Source organism: Miscanthus floridulus, chromosome 2 (assembly GCF_019320115.1).
Source record: "Miscanthus floridulus cultivar M001 chromosome 2, ASM1932011v1, whole genome shotgun sequence".
Taxonomy (NCBI): domain Eukaryota; kingdom Viridiplantae; phylum Streptophyta; class Magnoliopsida; order Poales; family Poaceae; genus Miscanthus; species Miscanthus floridulus.
Window position 1 is genome coordinate 26,548,070 of NC_089581.1, and position 11,590 is coordinate 26,559,659.

General features: G+C 47.5%; 1 protein-coding gene across 1 annotated transcript; it reads right to left on the reverse strand.

Annotated features, from left to right (window-relative positions):
* Positions 1-501: 501 nt before the first annotated feature.
* Positions 502-813, reverse strand: LOC136536250 (uncharacterized). The gene has a single exon (XM_066528609.1). It carries the CDS (start codon positions 811-813, stop codon positions 502-504), a length of 312 nt encoding a protein of 103 aa, XP_066384706.1.
* Positions 814-11,590: the final 10,777 nt, after the last annotated feature.

Here is an 11,590-nt window from a genome sequence, read left to right on the forward strand (position 1 = left end):
TGGCAAGTGGGTCTGCCCAGCGTAGTATTGACACCCTTCACAGGTGCGCACAATCTGTTCAGTGTTGGCTACTATGGTCGGCCAATAGAAGCCTTGTCGAAACATGTTTCCGACCAAGGTCCTAGGTGCGGCATGGTGCCTGCAGACCCCACCGTGGATATCACTCAGTAATTACTTCATTTGGACATGCTTTGTTGAGACCCGTGTAGTCAACACACATTCTCCATTTCCCACTCTTTTTCGTACAAGAACGGGATTAGCAAACCACTCAGGGTGGTATACTTCCTTGATGAACTAGGCCACCAAAAGCTTCACAATCTCCTCACCGATGGCCCTGCGTTTCTCATCGTCGAAGCGATGCAGGCACTGCTTCACAGGCTTGGAGCCTAGCCTGATATTCAAGGCGTGCTCGGTGACTTCTCTCAGAATGCTTGGCATGTCCGAGGGTCTCCACGCAAAGATGTCTCTATTGGTGCAGAGGAAGTCAGCGAGCGCGCTTTCCTATTTGAAGGAAAGCGTGGTGCCGATGCATGCCACTTTGCCCTCGAAGCCGCTAGGGTCTATAAGGACCTCCTTGGCACCTTCTATAGGCTCAAAAGACCCAGCTGACCACTTGGGGTCGGGCACTTCTTCGATGACCTCCTCCCTAATGTCCACAAGCTCTTTGGAGGCGACAATTGCCATGGCGTATTCGCAGCACTCAACCTCACACTCATAAGCACGCTGGAAGGAGGTGCCAATGGTGATGACCCTGCATGGACCTAGCGTCTTCAACTTCAGATTGGTGTAGTTGGGGACGGCCATGAACTTCATGTAGCATGGACGTCCTAGGATGACGTGGTAGGTCCCATGGAAGCCGACCACCTCAAAGGTAAGGGTCTCCGTCCTATAATTGGTTGGATTCCCGAAGGTGATGGGTAGATCGATCTACCCAAGTGGCATGCCCTGCTTTCAAGGCATGATGCCGTGGAAAGGCGCCCCGGTCGGCTGGATGTGCGATCGGTCGATGCCCATGGCGTCAAGCGTTTTAGCTTACATGATGTTGAGGCCGCTGCCTCTATCCATCAGCACCTTGGTGAGCCGCTTCGTGCCGATGATCGGGTCGACCATGAGCTTCTATCTTCTCGACTATGGGACGCTTTTTGGGTGGTTGGTCCAATCAAAGGTTAGGGCAGACTCTGACCATTCGAGGAAGGAAGGCGCAGCTGGCTCGGTCTTATAGACCTCATGATGCGCAAGCTTCTAATGGTGCTTGGAGTTGTAGGCTGCTGAACCTCCGAACATCATGAGGCAGCCATCTAGCATTGGAAATCCGTCGTCCTTCCCCTTGGCATCATCTGTGGCCAGCTTGGGCTCCTTTCAATGCTCCCCCTTGTTGGAGCCTTCGGACAAGACCGCTTCATGAGGATGTAGTCCTTGTATAGGTTCTTGATGGGGAAAACATGGTTCAGGCAAGGCCCTTCGAGCAGCTTCTCAAAGTGGTCCGGGGTACCCTCAGCGGGCTTCCAACCCCCTTATGGTCGGCAGTGGCCACGAGCGAGCCCTCGTGCCACTACTTGTTCTTCTTCTTGTTGCGGTGGTTGGAGGCACCTTCACCGACTTCCTCGTCCCGCTTTGCCTTGCCCTTGGGGCGATCAAAAATTGCCCCGACCGCCTCCTCACCCGTGGCGTGGCTAGTGGCAATATCGAGGAGCTCCTTGATGGTTCATGAGCCCTTACATCCTAGCTTGTAAACCAAGGACTCACAGATGGTCCCGGACAACAAAGCTCCTACGACATCGGCATCGGCGACGTCGGGCGGCTCGTTGCACTATCGGGAGAAGCACCGTATGTACCCATGAAGAGTTTCCCTAGACTTTTGTTAGTAGTTTTTGAGATCCCATGGGTTCCCAGGATGCGTGTATGTGCCCTAGAAGTTTCCCACGAAGATCTCTTTTAGGTTTGCCCAACTTTGAATTCGGTTGGGCGAAAGGTGTTCCAACCACGTTCGCGCTGAATCGGCCAGTAATAATGGAAGGTTGCGGATGATGAAATTGTCACTATCCGCTCCACCGGCTTGGCAAGCAAGCCGATAATCCTTGAGCCACAGTTTGGCGTTTGTCTCCCTAGAGTATTTCAGGATGTTGGTCGACGGTCGGTACCGCGGTGGGAAGACAGCGTTGAGGATGTGTCGGCCAAAGGCCTGAGGTCCTAGCAAGTTGGGGCTTGGGCTTCGGTCCTCGCCGTTATCATAGTGTCTGCCATGACGAGGGTGGTAGCCGTGACTAGCCTCTTCCCTCTCATCACCGCGGGCATGCCTACGAGCATCGAGGGTGTTGCGCATGTCACGGTGGAGGCTGAGACGCTCATGCGCTAGGGCCATGGCATGCGACCTACCGCCTTGCTGCATCTGGTAGACTAACATGTCCCTGTTGGGTCGCTCTGAGACCACGTGTTGGCTGGCGTCGAGCTCGCGTCGTTGGGACAGCGAGCTCTCGGCCTGCTACGCCGTCGCACGCTTGAGTAGCGTGCGAATCTCGCGATGGGCCCGATGATCCTCGGGTGTCGCGGGCTTCGGAAGACCCCGGAGCAAGGCCGCTGTGGCAGTGATGTTCTGGCTTGCCTGGGTGAAGTGTGGGAGGACTTTGTCATCCTCGATGATCTTCTGGTTCATGTCATGGGCCACGGTGCGCGCATGCCCACCGTCTCCATGGCACTCGATCTCTCGCTCGAGCTCCATGCATTCCTGCTCGAGCTGGAGTCATGCTTCTTCGAGCTCTTGGTGCCGCACCCTCAGCTGCTCTACCCATAGGCGAGGTGGGGCCCCTGCATCCCCCTCAACCTTGTCGTCGAGGTCGTCTATTGGGGTAGCCCCTCCCTCGTAGATGCTTTCGATGTATCCCTCGAGGGTACCTGCCATGAAACATTCTCGTGCAGGGTGATGGTTCCCCCTGCTGGAGTTAGAGTCGGAGAGAAACTCTGATTCTCCCGTGAGAAGGTCATGGAAAGATTATGCGACGTATTTGGTCATCCCCACAAACTCGTCATTCGTAGGGGATGGGGGCGTGCGCGCCCGGGACGGCGGTGGGAACCTACGCCAACTCTCCCTCCGTTGTAATGATGAAGTCTAGGTTCTCGAAGCGCACGTGCACGCTCGGGACCCAGCTGACGTCGTGACTAGCCATCCGTGGCCTGATGTGGATGTCGAGACGTGCAAAAAGCTCCTATCTAGAGCGCCAATTGTCGGTGTTTTCGGACCACCGACGAGTAAATTTGTATTTGCGCGTCTGGCTCGGATGGTATGCTCGGAGGACACAAGGGTTTATACTGGTTCGGGTGGAACGTCCCTACGTCCAGTTCACTGTTGCTCGTGTTACCGGCACTTGGTTTATAGTAGGGGTTACAAACAGGCAAGTGAGGGAGAGGATCCTAAGTCTTTGGTGGAAGAAGTGAACGGGTGCTGAGAGCTCGCTTGCCGCTTAGCCGTGTGCTCGTGTCGTGCTCTTGTGTTCAGATCTCCCTTTTTCATAGGGCGTCCTGCTTCCCTTTTATAGGCGAAGGAAAAGTGCGGGTTATAGATGAGAAAAAGGAGAAGAACGAGAGAGATGAAGGCTTCCAGGGTTGTTGGGTCCTTCTTCTCCTTCGCGCGGGTCCTGCCGATCATGTGGATGCCAACAGGGATGGCTCCATATCGCGGCCCTATTCGTCACTGGCGCCATGCGCAGGCGTCACCTGCCGATCATGGTGTTCCACTCCGTCCCGGCGGATGTCGTGGTGAACTGACGCGCCTGTCGGCGTCCGTACGAGGATTAGGCAGAACAGCATCGGCACGCCTGACACTGTTCTTGATGTGAATCCTCAGGTATGGCCCGTCATGGCCATGGGTTACATCGAGGCGTGACAGCCTCTTCCCTGGTGTCAGAGTTTTGAACTAGGCCCATACGCTTGTACCTAGAGTGATTGGTGGCGGTATGGGTCCCCGTCAGATGAGACGGAACCCGTGTCCTCGAGGTCGGACGAGACGGAGCCTGTGACCTTGGGCGAGATGGAAACCGCGTCCTTAGGATCGGGCGAGACGGAGCCCGCACCTAAGGAATCGAGCAAGACGGAGCCCGCGGCCTTGAGATCGGACAAGACAGAGTCTGTGGCCTCGAGGTCGGGCGAGACGGAGCCTACGGCCTTGGGCGAGACAGAACCCGCGTCCTTAGGGTCGGGCGAGACGGAGCCCACACCTAAGGAGTCAGGAGAGACAAAGCCCGCGGCCTTGGGGTCGGATGAGACATTTTAATACGTCTCGAGCCATCCGGAGAAATCAGTGTGGACGCTAACTTTTTTACTTTGAGTATCCCTAATATCGACACCCGACACCTGGTGAACCAAGGTGTCGGCAAGCTGTTCGCTCCTCCTCATTCTGATGCTCTCTCTTTCGACCGCCGTCTCGCCGCCATCAACAGATGCGGGTCTCCTGGTGCGAAGATGTGTAGAGCTTCGTAGCTAGAGACGAGTACCAGCCTAGCAAAAAAATTGAACTGTACTGGTCCAAGTCTCATGCTTTGCTCGAGCTAGAGCCTCAGTTCCAAGGCGCTTCAAACAAGGTACTGTGCAACTTTGCGGTGTTGTGCTGTTGTGTGTTTGGACATCTTTGCGTCGTGGTCAGCCTTCTCCGATTAAAGCACCACCTCGCATGTCTCTCTGATACATTTGTTTTTCCGGGGCCGCCCAATTCTAGTTCACTGTTAACTAGATGCTGCATCGAGTTAACGTTCAATGCCTGAACTTAGTCAGTTACTACTCCTACTTACAAACATCCTTCTTATTGTGTTTCTGTGCTCCTAGCTACATATGCGCTTGTCTAGCGTCTACGCTTAGAAATACGCGGTGTGTGGGAGGAAATGGGAAGGCATATATGGCCCCATCCCATAGGTAGGTGTGGATTGGAAATGCACACCCATCGTTAATACTAGAACGGAACAAGGTACTCCCTCTTGTCCAAAAAAAAAAGATGTTTTAAGATTTTTTCAGACAGATTAGTGGAGAAGAGAAATGACCCTAATACCCTTAGTTTGTTACACATGATTCCCTTAAAAGAAGCAATGTCTCATGGTTAGTTCCCTAATAAGACGCGTTGCATGCAAGAATGCAGAGATCGGCTGGAAAGTAAAAACTGGGAGCATGGGTGTGCATAAGGAAAGGGGCGGATCTGTTAGGCATGCGATAGATTCTTCTGTGGGCCAACAACATGTCTAAAACTCATAACATTATTTTTTCTGGGACAAATTTCAAATCACAGAATATCACTTTTTTTGGGACGGATGTAGTACTTACTTAGAAACATCCCTCAGGTACTCAGGTAATGCTTACCAAGATTTTTGCACTACTGATGACACATTTGATGACCATGCTACCTTAGATGATATTATTCTCGCTGGACTTGAACTTAACGAAAAAAGAAAAGGTTCCTAGAATTTTTTCCCCTTCCCCTTTCTCCGAACTAAATCGGCCTAAGGCTCTTAATTGGTATTTTCCCGTTCACCTAGCAGAAATAGATCTTGTAGGCAAAGAGATAAAGCAAGTACTTTAATTTATTGCTATCTTAAAGCCTTGAACTAGTTAGGGCTACGATCATTTTGGATGAGTTGCGAAACACACCAGGCAGGTGCTTGCTTCAACCACAGACCGCAGTATGCACTTCTCTTCTATCTTGCAAAGCTAGTTCATTTGCTACTTGCATCACACTCTCTCTGCACCTGTACGTTCCACCGTCCAATCAACAAGCATGTGTGATCGAGATCTGCGGTGGCTTCAAATTCCAACCAAGTATTTGGAGGAGCGGCGCAACAACTCGTCTCGCTGCAACTCGCAAGTTGACCAAAGATGCAGTGTGTCCCAACGTCGGAGCACGCTGAAGATGATCGTAACATGGCCAGGAGATTGTTCCTGATGCTACTCATTCCGAGCAAGTTGCAAGGAATGAACACTGTGAGGTAAATGAGTTGTGTGTGTGTGTGTGTTGCATGCGTATAGTATATCGTGGCCCTCGTGAGCATGCTATGTTATTTTTAGTAACAAGCAGGGTGTGTGTGTGATGCGGGGTGGGGGGATGGGTGGTGGCCCTTGCCTAATGAAATTTCGCCTTCTTATCAATTTTAGTGTACAAATGAACATATTGAAATGATAAACATTATCCACTAGCTATAGTTATAAAATTTGGGACACTTGGAATATAATGCGACCAGCAAATTGATCATTTGATTCCTATGTTTTGTCGAGCGTCCCCAGTTTCAAGGTGCTTCAAGCAACACAGTCATTTTGGATCCATGTATGCTGCCATGAGCACCAATATTCCGTGTTGTTCGATAGATTTGTTTTCATGGTGCCATTGATATGTTTACACTGTATTTCGTAATTCCTATGTTTCTTTATTGAAATTTTTTACTTCTTTGTTTTCTAGAATTTCTTGTGATGATTAACATACGGTTTGTAATTAGTAACAACAAAACAAGATGGACACGACCAGTCCTTGCCCTCCAATTTCTTATGAATTCGATGTTGGTGATTTGGCTAAAATGCATCCTGCCTTTTAGATATACGTTGCATTTACTCAACATCTAAATTATTATGAGCATATCTTGTACCATTGATATGACATAAATTAGCTAGCCCAACTATAGGCTAGTTATAATAAAGCTATATATATATTCAGATAACATTTAGAGGTTACTTTAAGTTACTGTTCAGCATAACGGCTGAGGCAAGTAATTAATTAGCAAATTGAATTCAATGGTTATTGTTGCTAATGATGATAGAAAATAAAATGGATGGTTATATATTGTATTTTGGAATTATATGCTTATGCTTCTCTGTTTTCTAACGTGTCTTGTGAGAATTAATTAACATAGGGTTCACAATTAATAAATAGTAAAATAAGATGGGCAAGACCTCTCATTGCCCTCCAATTTCCTATGAATTCGGTGCTCGTCATTTAGCTAAGAGATGCATCCTGCTGTCTTTCAGATATGTTACATTTACTCTACATCGAAGATTATTATGAATGTATCTTGTACCTTTGATATGACATAAGTTAGCGAATCCGACTATAGGCTAGTTATGACAAAGCTATATAGTATATGACCAGGATCTCGGTCCATGAGAAGTTGTGAGATGCTTCATTTCTAAGGATTATTTCTCTGCAAAGGCATATGAAACACTCGACATATATAAATGTTATACACAATCAATATGCCAGTTCCTTGGTGCAATAGTTTCTCTAGTGATACATTAAGCAACATTTAACCCCTAATTAAATGCTTCGAAAGAAAAAAAAGCTTGTATTATTTCATTAAATAGGGGTATGGATGATCATTTCACATTATTTTTCACTTAAAATCAAACTAAAATTGTCTTGCTTTATGCACATGGTGTACCATGGACAAGTATTGCAAAACGGAGAAGTTGCAATCTTCTACCCAGGAGCTACCCAAATAAAGTGGCCATAAATAAAGTGGTTGTGATTGAAACTCCTTGTCTATGAAGACATAAAGTGCGTGGTGTCACCCAAATGGCCCATACCTAGACGCCACCTACAACTTAAATATCGAGGGTTCTGGAAAATATTTTTTTCAGGTTTCCCAAAAATACATTAATGAAGTTATTCGGATATCCTAACTCTTCGGTGGGAGATATGATCTTTATAAGGAAACGCCGTTTAACAAAAAAAAAATACTCAAGGGCATTCTTTTGCCTGGTAGATTGTTCTAGCAGGGAGACGGGTTGTTACGAGAGTGCAATGCAAAGAACTAGGCATATTTGGGTGCTTCATGTAGCCATGTAGGCAAGGGAGGCATTAGGAACCACAATATTTGATCATCTCCAGGGCCTTGTTGATCATCTCCCGGAGGATGTAGCAAGTCTGCCCTAATAGTCTCAACTTGATACACGCGTGTTCAAGCTTCAAGAAGTACATCTTCTTCTTCCCAGTGCCAGTCTCCTCCAGGGCTCTGATGAAGCGGTGGAGTACTCGTGGACCTTCTGCGAGACCTGAGTGATGTTGCGAAATTCCTCCACCTTTGCGTCTATCACACCCTCAGGAACATGGTGCTCACGGAAAGCCTTAGTGAACTACTCCCACATGGTGTGAGCCAGGTCTGGGTGAGTGAGTGTCGCTAAAGTTGTCCCACCAAGCGCGAGCTGACCCCGTGAGCTGGTGAGAAGCGACTCCCACGCACTCGTCCTCCATGCAGGTGGTCAGGTCAAGCTTCAAAGATATCATGGAAATGATTACAATCATTTTACTGTGCAAGAGTTGGTCACAAAATAAACTATAACACAAATGCTTCTTTTGTGTCATTTTTTGGTTACATGGTCCAATAGGGATACAAATTTATTTCTGCAGCTAAGAAGCCTATAGTTACAATTATCAGTTTTCTCCCCCCCCCCCCCCCCCCCCCCCCCCCTTGTTTATCTATATGTAAGGATACTCCCCCAATTAATTTCATAAAAATAATAACCACCAACGTGCAGCAAAAAAAAAAAAAAGGGCACAACCCATTCTGCAATCGATATGGAATTCTAACAAATATGTGAAATGTGATTTTAGCTTTCATTAGGACCAACAATGGTGTATAGGACAATGCAAAACTTAAAAATGTATAACCTGGAACCCATGTTGTCCCAAACCTCTTATCTCGATAAAGAAGCGTTAATTAAAACTCTGTTCGGCACTTCATAACCCACTCTTTGTCCGGCTATATAAGTTCCTTTTTCTACTAAACTAATTTGTCGAGCTACATGAAAAGATCGTATAGGCATCAGTTCAGGTCGGTGCCAAATCACAGTTACTGACATTGTAGAGATGGTCGATTCATCAGAAGAATGTTACAACATGTTGATCAATGGTTAAACTAGGAGTTCAAAATGCTATAATTAAATACTTTTGAATTTGAAACCTGTAAATGTTTTATTTATATGCAATTTTAATAACATAAATAGCTCGAAGCACCTAGGAGTTAAGCAAGAACACGGGTAACAATTCCTAGCTCACATGTGGAATTGCAAACTATCCTCGTGATAGTGCAATCCAGAGCATCAGTTCATATAATTTGAACCACACCAAGTGTAATCAGCCCAAGTAGGTCACGGCCATTACGTAGGCTTTTGTTAATGCTAAAAAATGACACTGCACGAACTAGGTCATCTTGCTTTAATAACTTTTCCTGTATTCTCATCTACGTGTACAGACTCTTAAACTGCAGATCTCGATCTAGGGATCGGATCCCTAGACTCTTTAGGGCTGTATACATGGTGAAGGTGCCGGCAAGCTGTTCGCTCCTCCTCGTTGTGATGTGAACAAGCATGTAGAGCTTGGCAGAGACACGAGTAGCAGGCAAACTGTATCAGTTCCAAGGCGCTTCAGACAATGTACCACTGAACTTTGAGGCGCTGTGCTGTTGTGTGTTTGGACATGTTTGTGCTATGGTCAGCCTTCTCCGATTGAAGCACCACCTCACATGTCTCTCCGATACATTTGTTTTTCCGGTGCCACCCAATTCTATTTCATTATTAACTAGATAGATGCTGCGTCCAGTTAACTTTCAATGCCAACTTAGTCAGTTTTACTACTACTTAGAAGGCAACATCTTTTTTATTGTGTTGCTCAGCTCCTAGCTACATATGTGCTTATCTAGCATCTACGCTGAGCATGTGGGTGACTGTGGAAATATGAAGCGTGTGGGAGGAAATGGGAAGGCATATATAGCCCCATCCCATTGGTGTGGATTGGAAATTCACACCCATGATGGGTAATACTAGTATGGAACAAGGTACTTATTAGCATGCATACAGGGGTCAGTGTTAAAGATGTATGCTATGCATGATGAATGATTCAATGAGAATAACTTTGATGCATGGTGGTAAGTAATTAACTGTGACTCTATCATCAAGTAGGGCTTGAAATCTGGTTCTCATTAAAAAAAAGGGAAAAGTCCTAACAACCGCAAAACTAGGGGGTTGTCAAAAACATTTCTATAAAAACTTGGTGTCGGGTTCATAAACTCGAGGTCCCTCATGGACCTGCTTTCCAGCAAAAGCTCGGCCCAGCAGACGACGTTGCGAACGACGCGCAACTCCTGGGCCGGCCCAAAAAACCTAACGACAGGCCAGGGGCAATCCAGTCTCCAACCGAAGGCCTGGCTCCGACTCCGGCGCTCGCTTCTGACTCCGGCCCGCCTCTCCGACCGGAAGGCCTGGCCAAGGAGGAACGACGCTCGCTTCCGTCGCTTCCGACTCCGGCCCGCCTCTCCGACCGAAAGGCCTGGCCGAGAAGGGACGACGCTCGTCTCCGACTCCGACTCACTCCTCCGACTGGGACTACATCGAACCTCTGCTTACAGCTCTTCTCCGACCGGGAGGCCGGAGCCGACTGGAGAACGACAGACCAGGGACGCCCGCTCGGTGGAGACCCAAGAAACGGACAGAGCAAGTAAGGCAGGGCGCTCCAGTCAACCGCAATATCAAGGGTCGTACCCTGCACACCTGCAGGACAACACTGCCAGGCCGTGTCAGAAGGATGCATCGCAACCTTCCAGACGTGTCAGAACATGAATAATGTTGTGGGCGTCGTCATTTATCCTACAGTATGGTAGGCGCCAACATCGGCCATACCAGAAGATCACGATGGAGCCTATCACATGCATCCAGACATCAACAGTATTGTGGGTGCCGACAAACCACCTTGTACCCGATGGCGTGGGCAACAAGATTAGGTAGCGCACGCACTCTCTTTCTCTCATATTCTTTCTCTTGTAAAACCGTCTCCTTCATCTATAAAAGGGGATGCGCTCCCTCCAAAAGTCGGACGATTGGACCACAAGGATCGATTCACGAATGATTCGAACAACCTACGATTCGAAAGATTCCAACAGAGCACACGCTCAAATACTTAGCGCACGTAGGAGCTCCCGTCTCTCTCGGCCCTTCGGTCCAGAGTTCGACCGGACCTCTTGCACCCCTATCTTATTCCCTCTCGTTTGTAACCCCACAGCAAACTTCGAGCACATAGGCTCAGGAATAAAGTCACCGACCGACTCAAACTGGACGTAGGGCACGTTGTCTGAACCAGTATAAACTCTATGTCATTGAGTGCTAGGCCACATCCGATCACTGCGTACGGCAAAACTATAAATATTTACGTGTTGGTCACTTTCTGCACCGACACTTGGTTAAGCCAAAATCCATTATTTTCACAAAAAAAAGTCACCCAAAAGCCTACCAAAAAATCCATGTCGGAACTAACAATGTCATTCTATCAGATAGAAAAAGGTGGGAACTATATTAAATATGTTATTATCGTTATTTAAAAAAAACTGACACGGGATGAGTAATTCTGATGGAGATTTATGGTGTTACTACAGGTTACTGTTAATAGTGGTAAATGTGAGTAATTTAGGCTAAAACTTAGGTTTTAGTTTTGGAATTTTGGTTACTTTTCATTATCATGGCAAATTGAATAATACCAATAACATTTAGGGGTTACTTTAGGTTAATATTCATCATAATGGCAGAGGCAAGTAATTAATTGGCAAATCGAATCCAATGATTATTGTTGCCAATAATG